The 27,976-nt window shown below is 36.3% G+C and overlaps 1 protein-coding gene across 5 annotated transcripts in view; it reads left to right on the top strand.

Annotated features, from left to right (window-relative positions):
- Window positions 1–2,592: 2,592 nt before the first annotated feature.
- The window catches only part of Pclo (piccolo presynaptic cytomatrix protein), a 295,748-nt gene continuing 270,364 nt past the window's right edge, over window positions 2,593–27,976 (top strand). For all 5 annotated transcript variants that reach the window (XM_069996365.1, XM_069996364.1, XM_069996366.1 and 2 more), the window contains exons 1-3: window positions 2,593–3,120; window positions 9,150–10,653; window positions 22,963–24,357. In XM_069996365.1, coding sequence (XP_069852466.1) covers window positions 2,864–3,120; window positions 9,150–10,653; window positions 22,963–24,357 — 3,156 coding nt within the window. In that variant the 5' untranslated portion in view covers window positions 2,593–2,863. The remainder of the gene's footprint in view (window positions 3,121–9,149; window positions 10,654–22,962; window positions 24,358–27,976) is intronic.

Here is a 27,976-nt window from a genome sequence, read left to right as displayed (position 1 = left end):
AATTAGGTCTGAACTACTGGTGAGTTAAATCCAAATTTAATAATAATCAATAGAATTATTACATACTGAATTAAGAGCAAAACAAAATTTGAATTTAGCACTACTTATTCATAGAATGAAAGTAGTAATATTTTTGCCATGTAAACAAGAAGAAATTCCATAAAGTTATCTGCAGCAGTCGACTACTCCGTCTTGTATCTTAGATTTCTAAAAACTCACAAGGAGTACATTTGGATTTGTTTTAATATTTATCCTCAGATCCGATCATAGCACAAGTAACTTTAATCCACACAGTTATTTAAAACTCAGTTATAATGTTGCTTAAGGAAAAAAAATAATGTTTAAAAGCCAATAATCAAAATATTTCAAAAGTGCAATCATGATCAGATCTCCCATTTCATCATCCATTTACTCTTCCCACCATCCAATTCACTATTTTGTATTCTGGTAATGTTTTCTCCTGGTTGAGAGGAATGAAGCACAATGTGGATGCATATCTTTGCAAAATGGATCATGGAACATTATTACTTTACAAATTACATGTTATTACTCTATTAACATTGCATATTATTACCCACTTTTTTCTTATTATTTTACTGAGTTCATTTCAATTTCATCTACTCAGTTCTATTTTTTTCTTTTGTCTTTTCTTTTTTAGTACTTGGGATCAAACCCAGGACGTTGCACTTGCTAGGCATGTGCTTTGCCACTGAGCTACATCCCAGCTGCATCTTCTCAGCATTTGAAGTTTCCAGTTCATATATATATATAATGCATTGAACATTATTTTATTCTAACAAAATCGGATCATATAATGAGAATACAACCAGTATGTGGAACACTTCCTGTTTCCTTACATCCAGACTGATTCCCAAGCAGTCTGGACCATGGACCAGCTACTTATTTTGTAAGACAAGAATGTATGTTCCTGATTATGCCCCAAATTGTGCTCTTTTCTGAAGCAAACTCATTTCTAAGACCTATGAGTATATTGTATTTGCCTTCCAATGGCCTTTGAAAGTTGGGTTGCCTAAACCTGTTTAGATTGTATGAAGTGAGCATATTCACTGTGCTATCTCAGTGAATGACTCCTGCAGTGGGAATTCATATTCTAATATGCTATCAGAGAATTAAAGTTCATGCAACTTCATCTGATGAGTAGCCATCTGGAACATAAGCACATGTAGTCATGAATTGTTATAGCTGTGGCATTTTTTTTAGTGTTAATACAAATGGAAAACATTTTGGACATGATAATTATTTCAAAGACTTGGAAACTTACTTCTTGAGGAACTCACTCATTTCTGCTTATTTGTTTCCGGTTGTTAGACTTTGATTGATTCCCTTTAACCTCAAGCATTGAAATATTAAATCCATACTGTGAGAAAAAATAGGTAATACAGTTAGCATGGAATCTGTAGGCCTATGCTAACTTGGGTCAGTCGTCGTCTAAGAAAAGAAACAGCAGAAGTGTGTGCAGAGAAAGGAAAGGAGAGTCTTGAAAATGTAGCTTTTATATTTCTGCTAATACACGATCTGATTCATGCTAATTTTATTTTAAGCTTTTCTCTCCACAGTTGTAATTTATTTTGAAAAATGGAGCAGCTTGAAATTATTTCTTCAACGCCTCACATTTAGTATTTAGCAATCTAGATTATACTATAGTTCCCCTCGTGCAACCTTTGCCATAATCCTTTTGTGTAGTCTATTCAGGTAGCAGCATAAGCTATGAGCATTCAAAAACCTTACCTGTTTGTCAGTATTGTATAATATCAAATATATAATTGTTCTGGGAAAGTTCTCAATGATAAATGTCATTCTAAGCCCCTGTTGGGAAATTTTCCTCAAATGTATGAACAGATATTCTGTTTAATTGCTAGTTTCCTGGAACCTTTCCTAGGATCTTTCAACTCCCTCCCTTTATTCCTTCCCTCCCATCACAAAATGGTGAGACAAAAGCCAAAGGGTGACTCAAAGCAACAGTAATACTCACAAGACACTATGTTGGAAATGAACTTTACAACTTGGACAGGAGGGGAGTCGGAGGGAGGGGAAAGTGGAAGAAAACGAGGGAGGTAACCATGTTGACAAGAAATGCACTCCAGACCTTACTTATGTAACTACAACACCTTTACAATTATATAGGATTAAATTTAAACTTAAGGTAGTAGTAATAATAATAATAATAATAATAATAATAATAATAATAATAATAATAATAATAAGAAACTACAAATCCCAAGAGCCAAAGCTGGGAAGACACCTCCCCCCCATGCTTGCTTTTCCCCTCATCCCTTTTATGTAGCCCGCTAAAACTCAAGTTGAGGTATCTTGAAATATGCCTGAAAGAAACGTCAGCTCGCTAGCCCCGCTTCCCAGGGCTGCTCACGCCGGGCTCCTTTAAATCACTGCAGAGAGTGCCGAAAGCTACCAGCGACGCAGAGTGGGGTGGGCGTGGCACGCGGGCATCACCTGTTCGGCGTGGCGCCTGCGCGCACGGAGGGCGCGGGCGAAGGGGCGGGGCGCGGTGGGAGGGGCGGACGGCGCCCGGCTGGCAGCGCTCAGATCGGCTTCTCCCAGGCTTCGGGGACGTTGAGGCGGCGTCCGGGAGGGGACGCATCTCCTGCAAAGGTTGCCTGGCGCTGTCCAACATGGAGGAGACAGCAGCCGCGGGCGTCACCTGGGAACGGGACTAATCCCCTGCCCACCCGGCGATCTGGGGGGCGGCGGGGTCTGGTGCACGCCCCGCGGCGGACCGGGGCTCCCGCAGCTCCACGGGGCCGGCCGGCCGCGGGCTTCTCCACCCGGACGCAGCAGCGCGAGGCGGCGGCGGCGGCGGCGGCCCGGAGCCTGAGCCTGAGCCATGGGCAACGAGGCGAGCTTGGAAGGGGAAGGGCTCCCCGAAGGACTGGCGGCGGCGGCGGCGGCGGCGGCGGCCGGAGGAGGGGCGGGCGGCCCCGGGAGCCCCTCGCACGCCGCGATCCCGGCGGGCATGCAGGCGGACCTGAGCCAGCTGAGCGAGGAGGAGCGGAGGCAGATCGCCGCTGTCATGTCAAGGGCGCAGGGGCTGCCCAGGGGAGGCGGCCCCCCGGCCGCTGCGGAGTCGCCTTCCATGCCCAGGCACGCACCGCATGATGTCTCTGTCCAGGCATATATGTGCAGCTCCGCTGCCGCGCACATGTGTGCCCGAACGGCGGCACACATATGTCGCCCTCCCCGGTCGATTCTTTTCTCGCTGATGGGGTGGCCGGAACGGTCGGGAGCCTTGAATGGGTAGAATTTCTTAAAAAAAAAAGAAAAGAAAAGAAAGGAAGAAATCAGAGAGACCCGGTGCAGTGTAGAGGTGCTGGTGGATAGTCAGAGGGGTGGCGTTCCTGCAACTGTGATTTTTATTTTTTATTTTTTTTTCAGGTTGTGATTTTTTTTCTTTCTTTCTTTTTGGCCTTTTGGAACCTTTTCCCCTCAAGGATGGTGTGGAGAGACGCCCCCCAGTGTTTTACTAATCTGGAAACCTTCCATTAATACAACCCAGACGTGTTGGGAAATGGATAGAGCTGGGTTTGGGTGTTTACCTGTTTCTGCTTAAATCTCCTTTATAGCAGTGCTGGGTCTTTTGCTCTGTTGATGATGTCTAAATATTCCGGTTACAATGCCTTTAATATACCTGGAATTGAGTTGTACCCTTTCTCACCACCTCATCCCCAAAGGAGAACAGTAAGCTGTTTAGGTAAAAGACATTGAAGGAATCCACCTTAGTTAGAGACCTTAAAATATGTTGTGACATTAAACAGATGGTTTGGTCACAGCAGAGCAGGTGCTGTGCTTGTATTTCTGAATTAGCATATGCTATTTTAAAAAAACATTGCTCTTTTTTATGCAAAAGTGACTTTCAGTAGATGGGAGAACTTGTGAGTTTGTATTACCTTAATATTTGCTTTCAGTACAGAATTTTAAAAGAAAAACGGATGACAACGTGCAACGGCAATTATAAAAGCGAATCTGCATATTAACACGTTAATTTCTTCTCTAACTTTTCATTTTCCTACATCCCAATAAATCATTTGTTTTCCAGTTAGAGCCCTAGGAGGGTATAATCATTTTGCTTTCTTTGCCTTTTACTGTAAACAAGTTACCCTTTATACCCTTCTGCAGAGCAAATTCTCTTTCCATGGTCCTGAAACCTCTTCGGTTTGACTACTGGAAGGAAATCTACAGTTTTTATTTGATATATTGATAATGTGAAAAACCTGCACATATAAGGACAAAGTTCTCTACTTGCTGAAATAAAGATATTTTAAATTTAGATGCAAATGGGCAAGTACATATCTTGTCAGATACTGTAATATTGAAATATATGTAATATATAATATATTACATTTTTATGGATACCGAATATGTTTACATGATATTTTACATGTTAAAAATCTGTCTGGCAAAAACCTTATTTATCTTGAAAGAAAAAAAGACCACACTTTGTAAAAGTTTAATCCCTTTATATTAGCTATATTATTCGCTGTTTTAAAGCTTATATTGGGTCTATTTCCTGATGTTAAAGCCTATATCGTCCATTGCTGTATAAATAGTATAGTTTACAACATGCTATTTTTTTCCACTTGATAAAAACTTGACATGGGAAACAACTTCTTTTAGTAGAATATTTTAGAATAGTAGCAAGGTACAGTGTTTATTAGGATTTAAAAATATGAATGCCAGACTTCCTATAATTTTTTCAAAGAGGAACATGCAACAGGTCTAAAATAGTTGTTACAGATATCAAGAAATGTGTGATCTTTGTTTTAGGTTCTTAAGTTCTATTCAGAGGGCGATGAAAGCTATTTCAGCCTGTTATATTGTTGGCTTTATGTAGAATTTATATAAGATAATATACCTTCAAAGCTCTCCATTCATAATTTGTTATGGTGGAGGTTTATTGGTAATTTATTTGTAGCCTAAACCAGGCTCTTTCCAAATAGTCAAAACAAAGCTTCTGATTTTTAACACATTTGTGTTTTACTGAAAGATTTCTGTTAAAGGAACATAACTTAAAAAAGTTATCCCAATATATGATAACAAAGAAACATTTATTATATAGACTTTTCAGATGTTAGTTCATGTATATTCACATATGTATATATCAAGCTAATTTAATATATGTACATATACTTAAGAAGTATTTGGTGTTTAAAGTGTTTAAGAGATGTAACTTGGACTTGGTAGGTTTTCTATTTTACTTTAAAGAGATAAGGATTGGCAGTTCAAAGAAATAGATTCTTAATGATTTTAGCTGATTTATGGTAAATTAATATGAAGTTCTAAACCAATATGTGCTTTTTTTCCTTGTTGGTAAGGCAAGTAATAACTGTTTTACTTGTCTTAAAGAGTCATTATAAGGATCAATTAAAAATCGAAGGTGATACTTTAATATTTAATTTAAAGTAATCTTATCAATACAAATATCTGTATCAACCATAGATAACTGTTAGTAATAAATATGGAAAGTTATGTGTTGAATTATCAGTAATATGTGATATATGTGCATATATATATTTATTTATTTGTGGCTAAATTAGTGTGATGGAATGGAACACTCCCAGTTCTATTCCATGCCTGAATAGGAGTTAGAATGGCATAATTCTCAGGGTAACTATTTTCATGACTTTGAATTAATCACCTGACTCTTCATGTCTCTATCTTCTTTAGTATAAAAATGAGTAGCTATTGCTAGTTAATTATATTTCTAAAATGTAGGATTTTATGACTCAGCACTGTCAAATTAAGTATCAGTGACTATGATGTTACATTTAAAATATTTTATCTTTGCAGCTGCTTTTGCACTTCTAAACCTGCATATCTAATTGTTTCATTTTATCTCAGAGATTTTTTCCTACAGCTTTATGAAGGAAAAATCTAATCTGGGATTAGCAATAGTAAAATGAAAAAGGTGATTGTATTAAACATGCAAGCTAGAAGTAGGAGACAAGGTACAAAACTCATAGATTGTTAGTTTATTGTAGTTCCAGCAAAGTGTAATTGTGTTTCTTCTGTTAAATCTATTGACAGCCTTAGATGTAACATATGTAAATGGTTAAAGGATAACCTTTCTTATAGGATACTTTATAGAACATGTTGTAAGAATTCTGCTGAGTTAATTATTCCTTTCAGTATTCCTTTGGGTCTTGACTACTTAATAACCATCCACAAAGACCCACTGCTAAAATCTATATGGTAGTATCTTAGAAGACCTGTAGAAGAACTTGAAGCAAGAAGAATTAGGAAACATTAATCTAGTGTGTATAGCAAAAACCTGATAGGTTCATTCATTGTTCAATGTGAAGCACCCATTTTTTAAATTAATTCGTCAAATATATCCTACTTGCCAGGTTTAACTGTAGGGATGAAAGTAGGCAAGAGTTAAAAGATTAGTGTATGAGACATAGACTGGTAAGAAAATAGGAGTTCAAGACCAGTGAATTTAAAACATAGATTGCAGTTTAGTGATTTTTCTTTGTAACGTAATCACTGTTATGCAAAATAAAACTCATAAGACCACAGTTAACTAAGGCACCTTGACGCTTCCTTAGTCTTAAAGCTGATCTATTCACTAAATGCTTTTCTTTCTAATTCTTACCCTTAGATCTCTTGTGTTTTAATTTTATTTACATAATTTTAGCAGTTAAGTTTAAATTGTGTGGAAATCTTTTGTGGTACCAGAAGTCTTTTCTAACAAGGAGGTTCTCTAATATAATAAAACATTATTTATGGAAAATGCATGCTATTATAATGTGCAGTGTAAACTGATTGCTTTTGATTATGATGTTTACTATTGGCAAGAATATTTGTCATTTATAAAGTTTATTTTTTTTGCACATAAGTTGGATTAAGTAAAACTATTTTACAGACTGGTTTATATAAATATTTTCATGAAAGGCAAATTTGATAAAACTAAGAATAGATTTGTTTTAATTTCCATTTAAAGATAAGTTTCAAAGATACTGCAGAGGGAACAAATTCAGTAAATTGCTTAAGTAATTATATGGAAGTTAGTCTCATAGCTCTAATAATTTTTCAAGGGAAAAATTATATTAACATATTAACAATTATATTAACAATATATTAACAATGTAGAATATTCTTGGAATAGTGTCAGCATGAGAATTATGAACCTGTTTGAATATAACCTACTTTTATTGTGGCTCTACTACTTTGCTATGGAATATACTACATAGTGAGTCCACAAAAATAATTTGGAATTATTTTTTCCCAGAGGGAAATATGTGCTATGTATTTTAAAATCAGAAGTGTTAGAATTAACTAGAGAAATCATTTTATTTCCCTGTCTCTCTGACACCTCAGAGATATAGTTAAATATTTACACTTTGTAACCTTTTTCCAACAGGAAACTCAAACTCAGAATTCTGTATTCTGGTTTGTTTGTTTTTTTAGTTGTTTTGTTTTGGTGGTGGTGAGGCTTGAATAGACTAAACCAATGCTTTACCAGTGAGCTTGAGCCCTTTTATGTCTTTATTTATTTTTCAAAAATCAGAATATTATTTCATTCACACATTATCAGTTATATATTAGTTTCTTTCCTAGTCTTCGCTAATTATAAATAATGCTTCTCTTCTAATTTTTATTATGTTTTAGGCTGTGATCTGTGCTCAATTTTCTACATCATTTGAGTAGCTCTGAGAATGTTGATTCATAGTATAGAGTGTCAGAAACTTAAAAAAAAAAAAAAGAAAAAGGAAAAGCTGGGCACTAGTGGCTCATGCCTGCAACCCTAGCTATTCAGGAAGCTGAGATCTGATGATCCTGGTTCAAAGCTAACCCAGTCAGGAAAGTCCATGAGACTCATTTTCCAATTAACCACCAGAAAACTGGAAATAGAGCCATGGCTGAAAGTGATAAAGTGCTAGCCTTGAGCTGAAAAGCTTATGGGTAATGCCCAGGCCTTGAATTCAAGCCCCACAACTGACAGGAGAAAAAAAAAAGAAATTAAAATCTGTTGTCAGACCCTTTAATATGTAAATACTGAATTAATACATTAGAACTATATTGTGGTAATCTCATATGTGCTACTGAGCCATTATTTACTTATCTTTCTTTTAAAAGGAAACATCCTTTTTCCAAAATTATGATATAATATGAATCAACAGAATACTTACTTGATTTTTTCCATGGTGATAATAAAAAATATCTAGTATATTTGTCTGAATTAAGAGAAATGCTTCATATTTGTTGCCTGTCACATATTTATATTAGTATCAGTAACAATTTGATTGCTGATAATATATTAATGGCATTAAGAAATGATGTAGAACTGCTTGAATTAGACTTTTGGATATTCTTCATCTAAGGACAGTAATGGTACTTTTCAAAGATGGGGTCACACTGACTGTTTAGATATCAGGCTATAACTCTAGGTGAATCTGTTCTTACTTTGCATAGAGATATCAGATTTTGAGTTAGCTTTTAGAAATGATATTGGCCTTGCATAAGAAAGATTCATTTATTTCTCAAGAATGTTTTAAGTTGAGAAAGTAGAAACCTTTATTCTGCAAAGTCCACTCAGGATAGTATTTGATGGATATTGCTTTTCTAAGAGAATAGAGGATAATTGAGCATTACCAATTTCCCTAGCATCCCTAGAAAGGTATCATGTAACCTCTATTACTGAAAGCTTCTTTCATGTCACATTATGTACTTTAGGTAACTAATATAAATTCTCAAAATTAAGTAAAAAGGAATTGCAGCAGTCTGAATAATTTATTTCTTGCTGCTACTGGTATTTAGGAGATTTTCTTTGAACATAACTTTTAATTGAAATAAATATACTGGCGATCACATATGTACTGCAATATGTTATTATGTTGACTCATTAAGGCTTTAACCTTAATTTATATTCAGTTGAGTTTTAAGAATTTTATTTAGTATATTTACATTACTTTTATTGCATTTTAACTATATTAATTTTTATATTCATTACTTCCTTCTTGAAAATTTTTACTTATAAAAGTAACAAAAGCATTAAAATTCTTTCTGCATACTCTTGTGCGTTCATAATTTTGAGGATGTAAGAAATCAGTAGTTTGTAATATACTAGATTTGAAGTCACTTACACCATTTTCACTTTTCCTTTTCTCTTCCAGGAAACAAGAGTTGGATAGCAGTCGTTCTCCAAAGCAACCAGGAAAACCACCAGATCCTGGGCGTCCAGCTCAGCCTGGTCTCAGTAAAAGTAGAACTACAGACACTTTCAGGTCAGACCAGAAATTGCCTGGAAGGAGTCCTTCCACTATTAGCCTGAGAGAATCAAAGTCCAGAACTGATCTGAAGGAAGAGCACAAGTCTAGTATGATGACGGGTTTCTTCTCAGAGGTTAACCCTTTAAGTGCTGTCTCCTCTGTTGTAAATAAATTCAACCCTTTTGATTTGATATCAGACTCTGAGGCATCCCAGGAAGAAACCAAGAAGCCAAAAGTAGCTCAGAAGGAGCAAGGAAAACCTGAAGGGGTCACAAAACCTCCAACACAACCATCACCCAAGCCACATCCTAAGCAGCAAGGTCCTGTTAGGGAGCCGGTTCAGCAGGATGCCTCTCCCAAATCAGTATCTTCTCAACCACCAGAAAAAATTAAATCACAACCTGCTGCTACAGGAAAACCTATCCAGGGGCCTCCCCAGCTTTCTCAGTCAGACCAGGCAAAATTTCCACTTCAACAGGATTCGACCATGCCTCAGACTAAACAGTCAGATACTATAAGGGGAGAATCAGGTAAACCCTCACAGCAAAGCCCAGCCAAACCTTCCACTCAGCAAGCCACCCTTGGAAAACCTACTGCTGGAGCTGATAAACCACAGCCTGCACCTGCAAAGCCCCCAGTTCAACAGGCAGTGAAACCCCCAGCCCAGCCACAGGGGACCACAAAGCCAACTCAGCAGGCTGAGTCATCTCAGCAACCTGGACCAAAATCTATAGCTCATACTCCAGGGCTTGGAAAGACTCCAGTTCAGCAGCCAGGGCCAGCAAAGTCCCCAGCCCAGCAACTGGCGACACCAAAAATGCCAGCTCAGCAGTCTCCAGCTAAGTTGTCTGGGCCCACAAAGACTCCTCCTCAGCAACCTGCACCAATGAAGTCTTCAGCTCCACAGCCAGGCCCAGGAAAACCCCAAGTTCAACAGTCTGGCCCAGTAAAACCTACTCAACATCCAGGTCCAGCAAAGCCTTCTACTCAGCAGCCAGGCCCAGCAAAGCCTTCTACTCAACAGGGTAGCCCAGCAAAGCCTCTACCGCAACAGCCTGGTCCAGCAAAGCTCCCACCTCAACAGCCTGCACCGGCAAAGCTCCCACCTCAACAACCTGAACTGGCAAAGCCCATTGATCAACCACCTGGTCCAGCCAAGCCCTCTGCTCAACAATCGACAAAACCAGCAAGCCAAATGGTAACTGGGAAACCTCCACAACTACCAACGACTTCTCCATCTGTGGCACAGACTCCAGTACAAAGCCTCTCTAAAACCATCTGTCCTCTTTGCAATACCACTGAACTTCTGTTGCATGTTCCAGAAAAGGCCAATTTTAACACATGCACTGAGTGTCAAACCACTGTCTGTAGCTTCTGTGGCTTTAACCCCAATCCTCATTTAACTGAGGTGAGTGCATTAATTTACTTAGTCCATGTTCCTAAAGCACATCATCACCTTCTGTACATGGTGCTTAAGTTATCACAGGATAATCCTTTTTTAGTTCCTTCTTTCTTCCATTAACCCTCCTCTTTGCCTTCCCTTCTTTCCTTTCTTCCTTCTTTCCTTCTCTGCATCCTTCCTTTTTTTGTATCAGTTGTAAATGTTTTTATATTTTCTGCAGTAACAAATACTGTCAGTTTCTGAAAATTTTGGATAAAACAAGCCTGAATTGGTTAAAAGTTACTCAATTCCTGCTCATTTCATTCTTTTTGTTAGCTCAGCATTACTTGTTACTTGCCATAACATGATGTGGCTTTAATTTTTAAATTGACCAAATTTTGATCCTCTTAACCCAGATCATATTTGTGTTGAGAAAGAAAGTGGACAATATTTTAACATTCTAAATATAGTTTTAATATAAAATTGAGTATAAATCCTTGATTTGTGCTTCCCTCTTCTCTGCTGCTGATTCTGATAAACCCAATGAGAGTATGCTTCCCCATTAGTTAATAGTTATTAATCACAGCATAAATCAGTCCACAGAAAGAAGTCATCAGAGCAGGTTGAGCCTTAATATGTATCTTCTAGGAGATCACAAATATCTAGGTAAGCTACTTATCTATCAGATCATAAAATGACTTATATTGACACAGAGGAGCACAAAGTTATTTAAAACTAAAGATCAGAAATAGTTCTCAGATAATGTGAACTCAGCACTTATAGGCTTGCGATAAAGTAATATTTGGGGATATTCTAGAGGAAAGAGCCAAAAGAAAACAAAACTAATAGTAACAATAACAAGTAAGTTTTCACAAAACAATAGAAAAACTAGGACATTCTCTGGAGTTGAGAGATTTTTACATAGTGAACATGGAATAATTATAAATAAAACAAGTATAAAGATATTTAGGATGTAAAAGTTTATAAGAGGGTACTACTTTTTTTTGTTCTTTTAAAGACATCTGTTGGCTCACAGTTGATAAGAAGTCATGTTTAGCCCACTGAGAGGACAGCAGGTAATGGGCTGTCTGTGTATTATATCTGCAAATATCTAGGAAGTAACTGACACAGGCAATGAAGGCTATATGATCTAAATGTCCCTGAGAGATGAGGTTTATGTATTCTTTTTATAAATGAAATCCATGTTATCGTAATGACTGATTAATGTTTTAACTTTTATGTTAATTTGGGTATTATAATGACATGTGTAAAATATACAGAATTAAAACTCAAAACTAAAATATCTTGGTTTTCTAATAGCAAGTCACATTGTCTATTTTATATACTTAAACAAGCCATTCTATAATCGAAAATGTACAATTGATAAGAAGATGCTGCATTAGAATTATGGAGATCAGATTATAAAGCATTTTTAGAAGTATACAAGTAACTTTTTAAATTTTGGTAAAAGTATGTTTCTGCCCATAATAAACTATATGTATAGGAATATAATGAGTTCCAATGATAGAAGATAACATCATCAAATATTTGGCTGTGTCATATTTGGATGGCAATTCATAAGGCAAAACAATGGAGCTAGTAATTTCAGCCATATATATTATTTGTACCCACTATTTAAAGAAAGATAGTAGTCCATACTTTTGTATGGAAGAACTTCTACTACTTGTTTAATAGACCTGAAATACAACTATAACATGACTGATGATATTAGTATTCATCAAGCATACTTAACTAGACAATACATGCACCGATAATTTGTTTTCAGATAATAAAAGCAGTGAGAGATATGAAAAATATTAAGGAATTGAGAGTAGGAAGTGCTCATCTCCAGTGGATAAGATTATGGGAATTTTTATAGATACAGTGACATTTGAGATGGAATATATAAGGGTGAGTGCTATTCCAACAGATAAAAGACATGACAAATGGTAATATTTGAGCCAAGATTTCAAGACAAAAAAGCACAGTGTATTTAGGATAGCAGGGATAAATCTAAGTTAGCTGGAACAATGAAAAAGAAATGGGCAATGAGGTTTGGAGAGGAGAAATCATATTTTTACCTTTCACTTTTAGTAAGTAGAGATGAAAATTCTACTTTATGAAATATAACTTGATTACTATAGTCATAGGTTGATCATTTTTGAAATTTTTATCGTTCTGGTTGTGAAGGTTGTGAAATACCCTGAGCACTGTGAATGTATCAAATATTTGTGAAATACAGAGCCATCCCTATCTTGTACATAAGAAAGGCTATGTGTGAGTATGTGTATGCATGTATATGCATATATATGTATGTTTATGCCTCTATATTAGTCTTATATAAGGATTTACATGTCATATTATCCATTTCTTATTATTTTATCAAAGTTAGGCTTTCAAATGGTTATATGGCATATATTCAATTTTCTCTATTATACTAATTAGGAAATTAGTGTTTAAATGGTTGCTATGGTTACTTTAGTTCTTGGGCTCACACAGATAGTAAATTAGCAAGCAGAACCCAAACTAAATCTTCTGATTCCAAATGTGTTTACTTATATGGGAAGAAGAAAAAGAAAAGAAAAAAAAAACCACTGTGGTCAAAGGAAGAAGCCATCACTATGAGAGATGGGATTTGAGTTGTCTTCTGGAAAGCACACTGCTTTTCTAGAAGGTGAAGGCTTATAAAGAGCCACCCTCATTTTTGGTTTTTTTTTAAGCTAGTAATGGGGCTTGAACTCTGGGCTTGGGCACTGTCCCAGAGCTCTTCAGCATAAGGCTAGTGCTCTAGGTTAGTGCTCTACCACTTGAGCCACAACACCACTTCTGGTTTTTTGAGTGGTTTATTGGAGATAAGAGTCTCAGGAAGTTTCCTCCCGGGGCTGGCTTTGAACCGTGGTCCTGATCTCAGCCTCCTGAGTAGGTAGGTTTACAGGCCTGGGCCACTGGCGCCGCCAAGGATCCACCATCTTGAGTATATGACTTTGGACAAGTTTCTTACACACTGTGTGGCACTATGGGGAAATAGTAACATACTAGATATATTGGGTTGTTTGAAAAATGATTAACATTTTGTATGAGGAAGTATTTTAAACATAAAGTATCTTTCATCACTGATATACTTCATATTGTAAATAGGTTAGGCTTTTAAGTTTACTTGCACATTGTTTCCTGTGTAGATACAAAACTAAAAAATTGTTGAATTCTGAGGCAGCAATCTAAAGACATTTAGGCAATCATATTAACCATAATATTTTACTTTTTTATTTATTTTGCAAAATAAAAGCACATTTTAATCTGATCTCCAGAAAAGCATCTTTCCTATTATTTTTCATGACATGCTAATTTCTCAAATTCCTGAACGCATGTGAAGTCAGAGTTTGGAAGTTAGACCTGGATGAGCTAGAAAACTTTGTTCCAGATATACATGAAGTGACCACAATTTCCAAATGAAAGCTATCAATGAAAATACAAACCTCTCCTCATCTTCTAAATTGACCTTAAGTATCAAGGTTGCATAAATGAACCATTTTTCCTTGTAAGACTAGAACCTATACATTCTTTGATAATTAGATTTACGTGAATTTATTATTTTCCCATTGGATGTTTATTTTGTAGGTAACTATATTATGAGTGTGTGTGTGTGTGTGTGTGTGTGTGTGTGTGTGCGTGCGTGTGTGTGTGTGTGTGTGTGTGTGTGTGTGTGTGTGTGTGTGTGTGTGTGTGTGTGTGTGTGTGTATTGGCCCTGGGAATTGAATTCAGTGCCAGAGCACTGTCTCTGAGCTTTTTTTGCTCAAGGCTAGTACTTTTCCACTTGAGCCACAGCTGCATTTCTAGCTTTTAGTTGGTTGGAGATAAGTAGGATTTCATGGACTTTCTTGCCCAAGGTAGCTTTCTAATCTCAATCCTCAGATTTCAGCCTCTTGAGCAGTTATAATTACGTGAGCCACTGGTGTCCAACTATTATTGTTACGTTTGTAGTCAGTGGGTAAAGTAAAATAATATTCTGTTATTGACAAGCCTAGAAATTGTTGTCCTTTTTTTTTTTTTTGCCCAAGGAATCAGAATTAAGACATTTTACTTGTGTTTATCTTGACTCTTAGATAACTACAAGTTCTGGAAGGATTAGAGAGGCAGCTCCATTCAGCCGGAAGCTTTTGGAGTATATTTATTCTTTTCACTATGAATTTGCAAACCTTTCTACTACTTGGCCATACACAAACATCTTAGACAATAGAGTCATATATGTGGAGAGAATGGCCTTTAATTAACTGTTTTCTCGAGGCTGTTGAGATATGAACTGATCCAAATAAACCTTAAGAATCTGTTGGCTCCAAGCCTGGACTTTCAGTACCAAGAGGAAGTCACCCTGTAGAATTTCTTGTTGGTCCATTACTAGAATTAATTGCTATAATACAGGTCCTCATTTAGGTTTACTTTCTAACACAAAATGAGTATTTGTCGTTATAATGACAAAATTAATGAATGACAAAATCAATTTTATTGTTTTTGTTGTTTTACTTTTTTTTTTAGTGTATTGCCAAAGGTCAGGTACGTTTACAGACAGATTTAAAGTTTGAACTTGTTTGATAATTCTGCCAGCTCTTCTGAAACTTTTAAGAGATAAAATGATTTGTCACTTTCAAAATGTTGATAATGAGTGAGATGTTTGTAATAGAAATGGATTTAGGTTGGTTTGTTTTCATGTCTTTCTACTCATAATACAGGGATCATTCTTTTGGCAGAAAATGGATATCTTATTAAATAAAATTATCATCCAGGAGTACAGTGGCTGAATCTTTTAGGTGGATATACCTCTGCTGCTTCTAATTCTAGGAAGAGAAGCAATCTGTGTGTGTGTGTGTGTGTGTGTGTGTGTGTGTGTGTGTGTGTGTGTGTGTGTGTGTGTGTGTGTGTGTGTGTGTGTGTGTGTGTGTGTGTGTGTGTGTGTGTGTGTGTGTGTACGCATATATGCATGCAAGAGGGAGTTGTTAAGAAGAGACAATAAGAAAAGAGATCCATGCCAAATATCAAGAGGTTAGAATCTCTGGAGAAAGTTAGCCCATAAGACATTGTTCATGGTGGAGTAATTGATTGAACTGTTAGAAAGGAGGGATTTCTTTTTTTTTCAGTTGCTTGTTAGTACAGAGTTGTTGTTGTTTTTGTCATTTCAAATTCTAAGATCTTCCTAAAAAGGAGTACTATCCTCTCTCAAAAGATCCTACTGTAATTTTTTTTAAAAAAATGAAGGTATCCTTGGTCCAAAATTACTTTAGAACATAAGCAACCTAAGTTGGTATGCTTAAGAATTCTTGGAAGATGAGAAGAAAATAGGAAGTAGTTAACATTGGGTTAGGAAAGCAACTGTATAATTGACTTCCCAGGAGAATCTCAGAGTCACTAAACGTATAATCAACAAATATGTAACAGTCTAGCGGATTCACTCAAGAAAATACAGAACGTAAAAATTCTTAAAATTCCTGAAAAAATGTTGAAAGATTATAACATTTAATACTTGTCATACTCAAATTTCAGTAGGCTGATTGGAGTACAAAGGATTCAGTTAAGGAAAACAAAGATTCAGAGTATTCCCTGATTAGGGAACTATATTAAAACAACAGCAGAATTATTTGACTACTTAGTATCCACTGTGGTTCAGGAATGTTCTAGACTTTGGAATGTAGGAGTGAACAACATGGACTAAAGTGTTTCTCTTACAGAGTATATACTCCAGCAGTTAAGTAAACATATGGTGTGGCAGATGGTACTAAGTTTTCTGGAGAAAAATGAAATGTAGGAACGTTAGCATATACCAGGAGAGGCATAGAGATTATTGGTGGTGATCCCTTACTCTCTTAGATTTGGAGAATACAATCTTAAGGATTAATAGATGATTTTTCAATTCCAGAGCTTTGAATGGTGAGTACAAGTGATTAGTAAGCACAGTCCTACCTTCTGTAGGTAAAAGGGTGATGGTATATGTAAGAAAAATGTAGAATACACTTGGTGCATAATTCTTCAATCACCTCTTCAACTTCTATCTGGTAGGGTGAGGGTGTAAAGATGGGGAAGAGTCATTGCATTGCATTGAAGTCCCCACCATAGTAAGATATTTCTACTTCTAAAAATAGGTGGGAAGAAACATGGTAGATGAAAACCATGTGCCTCATGGTTGGAATGCCAAAAAATAAAAAAGGCAGAAAAAAGAGGCCAGGGTCTCATGATCTTCTTCAAGGACATATCTCCAGTGACCAGAGACTTCCAGTAGGCTTCAGCTCTTAAAGGCTTGTAGACCAAGCCTTTAACACATGGTCCTTTAGGGGATAATCTAGATCCAAATTATAGCAACATTCTGCTTAGTGAGATTTGAAGAGTTTTTGGCCCAAAATAACATTGAGAATTTGAAATACCATATGCTGGGGATGCTATTTAGCCAGTTTTTTTTTACTTATTCTTTGCTGTCAAAGCTGTCTGTGCATTAATTTGTACCATATTTAGATGAATCCAATAAAGAGAAATAAAACTCCTCAACTCTAAGCATAAGGCTTCTAGAAGACATAGGATATTGGTTTTGTTGCAATGCTCTGGCAAGTGTCTTCCAACTTCATGTTGCTCTAAATAAAATTGTTTCACCAAGTTGTTGTGTGTGTTATCACAGCACCGAGGAGTGCAAGTGACTATTTCTGAACCAAAATAAATTATACATTAGTGTGTATGTCTGAGGATGCTAACCATGTCGACCAATCCATAGTCAAACTACTGCTTTAGGAGTGCTTTCCTCTGTGGGGGAGATCATGTGGTTTGAGTGATCCTTGAGGAATAGAAAGTACAATCCATTTTGAAATCTTACCATGAATTTCTTTTTATTCTTTTATTATTATTCTTATATTATTTTTATTCTTTTATTTTCAGCACTGGAATTTGAACTCAAAGCTTTGTGCTTGTTAGGCTAATACTCTACCACTTGAACAGAACTTCAAACTCTATTCATTTATTGATGGTTATTGTTGAGATAGGGTCTTTGGATATTTTCTACACTGGCTGGCATCAAACCATGATCCTTCACTTTAACCCTCCCAAATAGTTGGGATTTAAGTATGAGCCACTGATGCCCAGCTTATATTGATTTCTTAGAACTTTTTACTTATTATATCTTTTCATAACATTCAAAACAATATATCCCTTAATATTTTTATTTGGGGTCCGGTCATGGGGCCTGAACTCTGGGCCTGGGTGCTGTCCCTCAGCTCTTCAGCGCAAAGCTAGTGCTCTACCACTTGAGCCACAGCACCACTTCTGGCTTTTTTTCTTTTTGCTTATGTGGTGCTGAGGAATCGAACCCAGGGCCTCATGCATGCAAGGCAAGCCCTCTACCACTGATCCACCTTCCCAGCCCCCTTAATAAAAATTTTAAATAATGATACAAAATAGGAAAAAAATCTCTTTGGTAGAATTCATCTTTAACTAATACGCCAAAGTTTCTTGCTATCTAATATAGAAACAAGAGTAAAACTGAGAGGTAGTCAGTCCTTTTTAATGTCTAAGGATAAGATGAAATAATTGGAAAACATTTTAACCCCTTATAGGTTTGAATCTAAATGTTATTTAAGACATGACAGGTCTTGGGTGATGTTGAAACAGTAAGTGTAAAGGGGAAATTCAATGTGGATTGCAATGAATGGGCTAAAAGGGCCACATTTAGATAAAGTAGGACTCCACAGCTTACTAAAACTCAGGGCTTAGGTAAGAGAAGGTGAGAATAATGTCTTGATGTTAGAGTTGGCAGAAAAGTCGTTGTGATGAGTCAGCAACAAGAACTCAACAGGTTTTATTATAATAGGATTAGAGAACACTTTTTATTTTATTATAATATGGTTAGAGAACATTTTTCAACAGCTAATATGCATACGAGAAAGTATAAATTCTTAACTTTGTAATCTTGGTGTTACATTATTTCAAGTATAACTGCCATGTAAACGAGAAGAGTTGCCATTATAAATCTTATGAAGGGTTTCTGTTTGTTGGGAAAGGAAATATTTTTTTATTCTTGTTTTGAGAGACTTTTATTCTGTTTTGAATCTATACAAATTAGGGATAATCCTGAATGGAAGATGCTTTCATTTTGGGTTCCCATAATTGATTATTGAATATACACTCTTAACACTCATAATATAATTTGGGGTCATCATTAGTATTGATATGTTCTTTGAAAGAGACACTGGTAATTAAAATTCTGTATATAGTGTACACATTTAAACCTTCAAGGGGTTATTCTTGATATATGTAAAGACAATTATTATTATCCAACCTTATGTGGTGAAATTACATTAGTATATTTTCCTGCTTTGATACACAGTAAAGGCTGATCAAAAAAAGGAAAAACTTGATGGTTGTATTGATCATGGAGGTGTGTTAGAATGATTACCTGCAGATTTACATTGGCATGTATGGTGATGTGAAAGTGAACAGAAATCCTTTCTCTTACTCCTATTTATGTAAAAAAAAAATCAATGTTTCCTTTCTTTGCTCTTTTCTTGTATCTTCTTGACTTAGAGTAGCTTATTAAGCAATTATGTTTACTTCTGTTAAATTCTATTTATAGACAATCTGTAATAAGGAAATAGTTGTGGAAAGGAAAAGAGTGCAGCTATTTCCCATGTTTATAATGTTCAATCCAGAATTCAAGAATAGTTGAAGCTTGAAATAGCTGTGTAGTGAAGTTAGATTCTTTCCTTTTAATGCCTGGAAAGGAGCTCATCATTCTTGGACTCGCTGATAAAAATGTAGGCTCTCCTGGTACATTTATTCCATTTTACTTAACATTGATCAGATACATGTGAATGATTTTACTGTAGTATCAGGGACGAGTGCAACTTGTGATGCTGGACCTGGGAAGTTGTTTATGAACTTTCTTTGAAAGCAGAAGAGCATGAGAAGTACTAAAGATTCTTTCTGTGACAGAATGATGCCTCAGTCATGCAGAATCAGGGGAGCAACAGACATGGCTACCATATGTAACTGGCAGCAACTTTCTGAGGAAATGATGCTAGAATATCAGATATACATCTGTGCAAAATGAAACATTGTAGTCATTGTCTCTCAGTGAGGAAAATATTTCTGGTTGACAGATATTGTAATTATGGGTGACTCTTTTCTTTCAATTTGATTCCAAATGGAACTAGATTGTATGAGGCCAAAGGTAAAGGGCTGGATTCTGAGCAGAGTGGCATGCAACCGGAAAAGGGAAGACAGGAGCGAGCTGTACAGACTGGGTAAACAGTAGGGATTGACAGAGTAAACACAGAAATACTGTAGCCTGAAGGGCACAGCTAAGCATCTGCCGTTAATTTGTGTAATTCAAACCAGCTAAAAAAATATTGAGAACATCTGTGATGCCTACAGGGTCAGTTAGACTTCCGGGATCAATAAAAAGTACTAGAAGGAAGTGATTCAAATTTATTGCTTTGATTCTTTAGGGGGTTATATAGAACTGGAAACAGCAGAAATAAATACTTTGAATTTCTCATACACATTGACTTTATTTCATAGGTCATAGGGGATCTTAAGTCACCCACTTCTGTTGGTTATTTTAAATGGGTTACTTTTGGTGACAGTATAAAATGTTTGAGAATCATAGGGCTAAGTGAGGAAGAGTGGCCTTCGAAATGTGTGAGAATGAATGGGGACTTGCCTGCCCGTCACAGGCACAGCACCCTTTCTTAGAGAGTAATTGGGAATGTGGTAAAAATTTCTTATTTGAATAACAGATGACAGTGGAGTTATTACTGTCATATTCTTCCTACGTTCATTGTGAGAGGCCTGGCTAAGAGCAAAGTGGAAGGCAGGTCATAATGAAGTTGTACAACCAGTTCTGGAACTGGTTGTGGACCTTCTTCATGTTTTCAATGTATAGTTTGACTACTAAAGGTCTTCTTTTGAGGAGTTATGTAGGGCATTGGGGATGGTGCTGTTTATAGTATTAGGTTGTTAAGTACTGAGATTAAAAAAATAATTTCTGTGTTTAACTGATCCAGCCAGTAGAATTAAATGAAAAGGAAGCTCTTTCTAAAAAAATCCTAAGAGGATTAAAAAGCTTTTTATATTGTGATAGCTATAGACAATGATTTCAACCTGTGTTCTACCAGTAAGGGAGAACATAAAGGAATGAAGTCTGTCTTATGTGAAATCTGTTCATAACAAGAGTGTGTTCAGACAAATGTAGTATTCTCTCTGTAGAGGGGCAGTGATTCATGATTGTTGCCTCCATTGACTTAGATCAGCTTTCTCTGTGAGGTGGAGATATATTTATGTACCTTTCTGAACTACAACCAGTCAATTTATTTTGTTATAAGGTCAGTATAAAGTGTGTTTCTGGTTGTCAGTGTACATAATATACTAAATGTGTTACCAAAATGCTTCACTTTGGCATTTGGGGGATGAAGTTAGGGTCTAATGACAGATTGTCTGAAGCTCTGACATTCATGTTGCAGGCAGGCTTTTTTACTAATAAAGCCAAATGCATCCACAAAAAAATTTCAGAGATTTAATAAGCACAGAGAAATTAGCAGAAAAGAAGTATACATCATCATATTATCAGATAAATACATACATATACACACAGCCTGAAATTGCATTATGCATTATCATTCTAATTATGTTTTTATATTTCTTCATTCTTCACTGTAATGTAGCCTCCATAAGGACAGCAATTTTTTTCTTTATTCAGGGGCACTTTAACTTTAAAATTGACACTTTAACTATTTGAATAAAGGAAGTGAATATTGATTAAATTTTGCATCTATTTTGACTATATTGCTTGCTATAAAGAGTAAGAAAATTGGGGCTGGGAAGGTGGCTCAGTGGTAGAGCGCTTGCCTTGCATGCTCAAGGCCGTGGGTTCGATTCCTCAGCACCACGTAAGCAAAAAGAAAAAGCCGGAAGTGGCGCTGTGGCTCAAGTGGTAGAGCGCTAGCCTTGAGCTGAAGAGCTCAGGGACAGCGCCCAGGCCCAGAGTTCAAGGCCCCACGACCGGACCCAAAAAAAAAAAAAAAAAAAAGAGTAAGAAAATTTATTGGTATGGAGAGTAATTCTAGAAGCTTGAAATTTAAAGTCATTATTGTGGATATACATTTGATGTAATAGATGCTCTATAGAAAAACATAGTACTTGTAAAGAATTATGTTTTAATTACATTTTCTCCTGTCTCTGGCAGCATAAATATGAGCTGATTGTGTAGGCCTATGAAAAAAAATAAAAGAAAAAGTAAAAATATTGTTTGGCAACCCCCCACTACATAATTTTGAATTATGGGAAATTTTTCTGATGGCAGTGTGTCATATATTTGTTTTCCCCCTATATCACATTCTTCACAAAGAATTTAGGGACAAAATATTGGGATGGATTGCTGTTGGCAGGGAAAATTAGATATTTTTTTGACATTCTAAGTTATTTTGGTAACATTGAAAATCCTCTGTTGGAAAACATCATTTAGAATAATATATGTAACGATAAATGCTAAAATATTTTAAAATTATCTGTAATATATGATATCAAATTCAGTATTTTTCACAATAGATACAATATAAAAAGAGCAGTTATTGTGCGTCAACCCACACATTGTGTATTTATAGTTCTGTTTCCCTGCTTTCTTCACACACATGTATTCTCAGTCAAACATGTATATTGTTTACTTATGCTATTTTTAAATATATTTATAATATTTGCAAGTACATCATACTTTCTGTATTAAATTATGCTATTTGGAGGGGATGATTGTTTTATTTATTCCCTTTGCAGAAAATGTTCTCTTTCTAACCCAGCATAGTTAATGATTTTTGTTTTTCACACATTTCAGTATGTTGACTTAGAGGGTGAAGTAATGACTTGCTAAATTTAAGAAATTAGTAATGTTTTCAAAACTGTCTCGTATATCTAAAATCTGTGAGGAGCCGTGAATAAAGAAAAAATATATATATCATAAGTGACTAATAAAATCTAGTAAGTTTAAACTCTTGTTCTACAAGTTTTCTGAGAGCAATCAGATTGAGCAAATAAGACTCAAAGAATAACAACATTGGAAGAAACTTGAAACTGTATTTCAGTTGGTACATTTTACTTGCCTTAATGTACATTGCTTTTGTTTTTGTGAGTTTCATTAGTTATATTTTTATACAATTAAATTTTATCTGTTTTATTCTAAGTTAAATTAATGTGGTGTGCATTTTATGCTTTGAATGTGGAGAGATATAGCTTGAACCAATGTCAGCAAGTATATTTTGGAGTTATTTTTATTTGTAATGTTATCTCAGTGACCGGTGGTTTTATGTTCTTTCTAGATAAAAGAATGGCTCTGTTTAAACTGTCAGATGCAAAGAGCTCTGGGAGGTGAATTGACTCCAGTTCCATCATCACCTCAACCTAAACCGAAGACTGCAGCAGCAACCAGCAAATCATCTGGGCAGCCACAGCAGGCTTCCCCAAAGAAGGATCCTGCACCCAAGCAGGATATTGCAAAGGCACCTGAGTCTAAAAAGCCACCACCGTTAGTGAAACAACCAACTCTTCATGGTCCTGCGCCAGCTACCACCAAGCAGCCTCCTGTAGCAGAGGCCTTGCCCAAGCCAACCCTTCCCAAAGACACTTTGGTCCCTTCATCTGAGCAGGCCAAGGCCCCCATTGTGGATGATAAATCAAAGCAGCCCCAGATGGTAAGACCACCTGCAGATGACACTGAATCTTTGTCATCAGTGGTAACAAAAGCTGATATATCCAGCTCCCCAGTGTTGTCTCAAGCTGAAGAGAAAACCCCTCCTGTTAAAACAGAATCCACAAAACCCTCACAGAGTTTTCCACCAATCGGAGAAAAAGTCACCCCAATTGATTCTAAAGTTATACCTCGACCTGCATCAGATTCAAAAATTATCTCACATCGTGGTCCCAGTTTAGACAGTAAAGATCAAAAACCAGTTGATCCAGTTCCAAAGAAGGAGGAACCCAAGAAAGCACAAACCAAAACGAGTCCTAAACCAGATGTCAAGCCAATGCCGAAAGGGTCACCTGCGCCCTCTGGGCCACGGTCTACCACTGGCCAAACTACTCCTGCCTCTCAACAGCCCCCAAAGCCTCCGGAGCAATCCAGACGTTTCAGTCTGAATCTAGGAGGTATCACTGATGCTTCTAAATCACAGCCTACAACTCCTCAAGAAAGTGTGACTGGGAAACTCTTTGGGTTTGGAGCATCCATCTTCAGCCAGGCATCAAACCTAATCTCCACAGCTGGCCAGCCAGGACTTCCTACACAAGGTGGGCCTGCAGCCCCACCTAAACAAGCCCCTCCCCCCTCACAGCCCCCTTCTTCTCAGGGGCCACCCAAGTCCACAGGTCAGGCCTTGCCAGCCCCTGCAAAGGTTATGCCTCCAAAAAAGGAAACGAAAGCTCCTGGAGCTGAAAAGTTAGAGCCCAAAGCTGAACAGGCTCCAATGTTGAAAAGACAAGAAACTGATAAGAAGCCTCTGGCTGTTAAGGATAGCAAACCTCCAGCCACGGAGCCTCAAAAGGCTGACCTTCCTGTCAAGCTTGAGAAAACAATTAAACCAAAATCAACCTGTCCTCTGTGCAAAACTGAACTCAATGTGGATTCTCAGGATCCCCCTAACTTCAATACGTGCACTGAATGCAAGAATCAAGTGTGCAATCTCTGTGGATTTAACCCTACTCCTCATTTGACTGAGGTAAGGAAGACATATACTACATATAGTTGTGAATATATCCATTTCTTCTCAGATTCTTGAGGGGGACATACTGAACAAAAAGAGTTTCTATGGAGGAAAACATTATATTGATATCTTAGATGTTTCTATTATTTACTTCATGCATATTTTCTTACTAAGAGTTTATTTTCCCTGTACTATTTGGGCACATACATCACACACAAACTTCATACACATAAGATTCAGTAAACTGGTAAATTAAAATAACAATGATTTTAGTCCTGCAGGCATTAAAGACCTGTAGTTCAGAAGGACTGTTCAGTTTTCATTTGGAAACTCTAACTTAGAGTTGTAATATTCTGTTCCCATGTTCTTTAATCCTTCTGGTCTGTAATTCTGCTTTTAAAAAGAACTTAAGGTGGTTGCAGATTTGTCAGCTGAATATAATCTGTTACTTAAAAAATGTTCGAAACTTTAAGAAATTAATATTTCCGCCTAGTAAGATCAGTGGCTCATAAATCTTACGTCTAGGCGTTTTATGTTTCTCTGAGATATTATCTAGCAGCAATATATTAGAGCACTTTACTAGAAACTGTGGAAAGGAAGATAGATGGATTTCTATGACTACTGTGAAGATATTTTTATAGAGTGTCAAAAATGACCATAAAGCAGATGGTGACTCTCCACGTAATACCATAATGATAAATGTATGAATCTGCAATCATCAGTAGCATATTAGAGCTATTATACTATTTGAATGCTGGAAATACAGACATCAAATGATTAGTGCTGTCTTAGATAAATGTTTTAATAAAAGTGTTTTAATAAATTTACAATAATTGTGCTCTTATACAAATTTAAAATAGTTAAGAAGCATTTCACTCTTCTAGTCTTCATGTTGGTTAGAATGGAAAAACTGAGTAGATCTTAGCATCATGTATAAAAATGTTCTACAGTTTGTTTGGCTTTGGTGCTGTTTCTGTGCTAAATAATTAGCTTTAAGAACAAGTCATAGAATTTTTTTCCCCAAAATTTATTAGGTTGGTTTGACCTAGTTTAACACTATAGGAAAGCATTCTGCTGTTGTAAGCAGTTTTGGGCATTTTTCTTGTCAACAGTGAGGATTTTCAATGGAAGGCAAATGGTGATTTTTCTCAGCATTTCATGTGTAAAACAAACTACAATGATTATTTACAGCATTTTGGGTAAAAATAGAAAAATTAAATAAACAACAAACCTTACAATTTCTTTCATTATTTTAGAAGAGACCTTTTTTGTTACATATTTATAGTCTGGGAATTTTTCCCAATACCACCGTGTTTATTTTAAGTATTCAAAAAGTTATATTCTATATTGGGGATCCTTATGATATCACCATAATGGAGTTTATTGAAAGAGTTCTAAAACCACCACTAAAAATAAAAGTATAATTTTCATATTAAAAGTGGATATCTTTTGAAAGCAGAGGAGAGTAACTTATGATTTATATACATATTTTCAGAATTGTTTTTGGATGTATATAGCTATACATTGGGATCATTATAATTCTTAGGATTTTGTCAGTGTTTGGAAGAATGAGAGTCCCTTGAATAGAGAGACATTCTACATATTGGTAAATTTTACATGGAGATTATAATTTGCATTAGAGTCACATTTCTCAAATTAAGTGATTTGCTCATATATATGAGATTGTTTTCGGTCCTATTTTAAAATAAGATCTATGGGATTTAGGATATCTGCCATTGTTCAGATTATTTTGATCTGCAGGAAGTTCTTTGTTTTTGTTTCAGAGTGGAATAATATCTGGTACACCGAAGTGACTATTATTCCTTTTGATAATGTATATGATGCTTTCAGTTAGTATAAGCCCTGACCACTAGCTTTAGGAATAGTCCCATAGCTAGTTCAGTACCAAGAAATTGACTCAGTTTCAGATAGTTCCTATTATTATCTTACTCCAAAGAACTTTGAAGGAACAGCATTCTGTCAGGTGAAAAGAATTGTACAATGTATTGACATGTGCCTGTGTATGTACAATCCCACACACATATAGTCATTTGATCATCAATAAGTGTATATATTATATATATATATATTCATGTGTACTAGTATATATGTAATTCTAAATATTTTTAAATATTGGTCATAGGCTTAATTTGTACTATGATTCCAGAATTCATACGATAAGCTAATTCTTTGTTTTCCTATTTAAGAGTTAGGAAAGAATTTGCTTCCTATTTCTCTCTTGCTTCCTGTTTTCTTCCTTCTCCTTGATGTATTTTTTTCTGATGACACAGTATTTTATACTGGTCTGACTACTGTATTTTTATATTAGTTTTAGAGAGCACATCCTAAAATTACTTGTACTTTTATATCCAAAATGCAAAGAGGACATTAGAAGGGATTCAGTGATTTCTACTTATTTTCTAGTAGAAGATAATATTATTCTCTATTGGAAGCGTCTGCTCCTCTTATACTAGTCACTTGTAGGTGCTGCCCTACCTTCTGCCCCTTTTGTGTATTGTTTTTCTAGTGATGAAAAGGAACGCTCATGGTCTGTCATTGTTATTGGCAGTATCCTTCACCTTCGGTGCATTAATGAAACATGCCTGTCACTAAGGTTGCTTCCTGTCCCTAGTGTACAACATCCCTCTCTGACCTGGAGGAGTGCCAAGGGATGCCAGCAGGCCCTGGGGTGCAGCCAGACTTCAGCTTGAGCTTTACTGTTTTAACTCTTTGAAGAGCAGTTTGAATAAATGGTGCCATTTATACATTAACTTCCGAGAGCAAGGGACAATTATTCTTTTAGGCATTAATTTTTGCCTACACAGGGGGTATCTTATCTTGAAAAGAGTTTTAATAGTGACAGTAGGGCTTTCTGGAAGAGCTAGTCTTACAGGTGCTGGAATCATGCTGAGGAAAACTGCCTTAGTTGGCAATGAATATACCTAGTGAGTGTATATCATTCTTATTTAATTCAAGTAGAAAAGGAGCCAAAATTTCTCATAGTGAGCATTTATTGTTTTTACTATTCTTTTGTGAAGTAATTTTTATATGAAAATAAGACTAAAGATGAAATGTTTTCTCATTATGAAGAAAGTGTTAGAATGATAATTTTGCTTCCTTAGCAAGATGATTATGTGTGGCTTAAATGATGTAGAAATGTCTGGCATATATTTGAGATGAGGCAATAAATGAGACTTTTGAGATGATAAAGACCCAGAAATGTGGCTGAGATCCCTTCTGCCCTTCACGCTAGCTGGAGTGGTTCCATATCCTCTGTAAAATACTCACAGGTGGCCTAGTGGGTATGTGTTGCATTTCCTAGCTTGACAAACACATGCTTTTCCTGTACTTTAGTAAGCATTTCCAAAGGCTTCCCAGTGTGGAAACGCATTTAAGAACAAAATCAAATGTGCACATACACACATACACATTAAAATGAAAGACTAAAAGAATAATTTGTAGTCAATTAGGATCTGGATATTGCGGGTTCACACCTGTATGTCTAGCTTCTCAGAGGCTGAACTATGAAGAATTGTGGTTCAGAACCAGCCCTAGCAGAAAAGTCTGTGAGACTCCATCTTCATAATAAGAAGCAAAATTCAGGGCTGGAGTTATATGTAACTCAAGTAATAGA

The sequence above is a fragment of the Dipodomys merriami genome, unplaced genomic scaffold (assembly GCF_024711535.1).
Source record: "Dipodomys merriami isolate MVZ:Mamm:240054 unplaced genomic scaffold, mDipMer1.0.p SCAF_5, whole genome shotgun sequence".
In the NCBI taxonomy this organism is placed as follows: domain Eukaryota; kingdom Metazoa; phylum Chordata; class Mammalia; order Rodentia; family Heteromyidae; genus Dipodomys; species Dipodomys merriami.
Note: the sequence above shows the minus strand (reverse complement) of the source record. Positions and strands in the feature narration are given on the sequence as shown.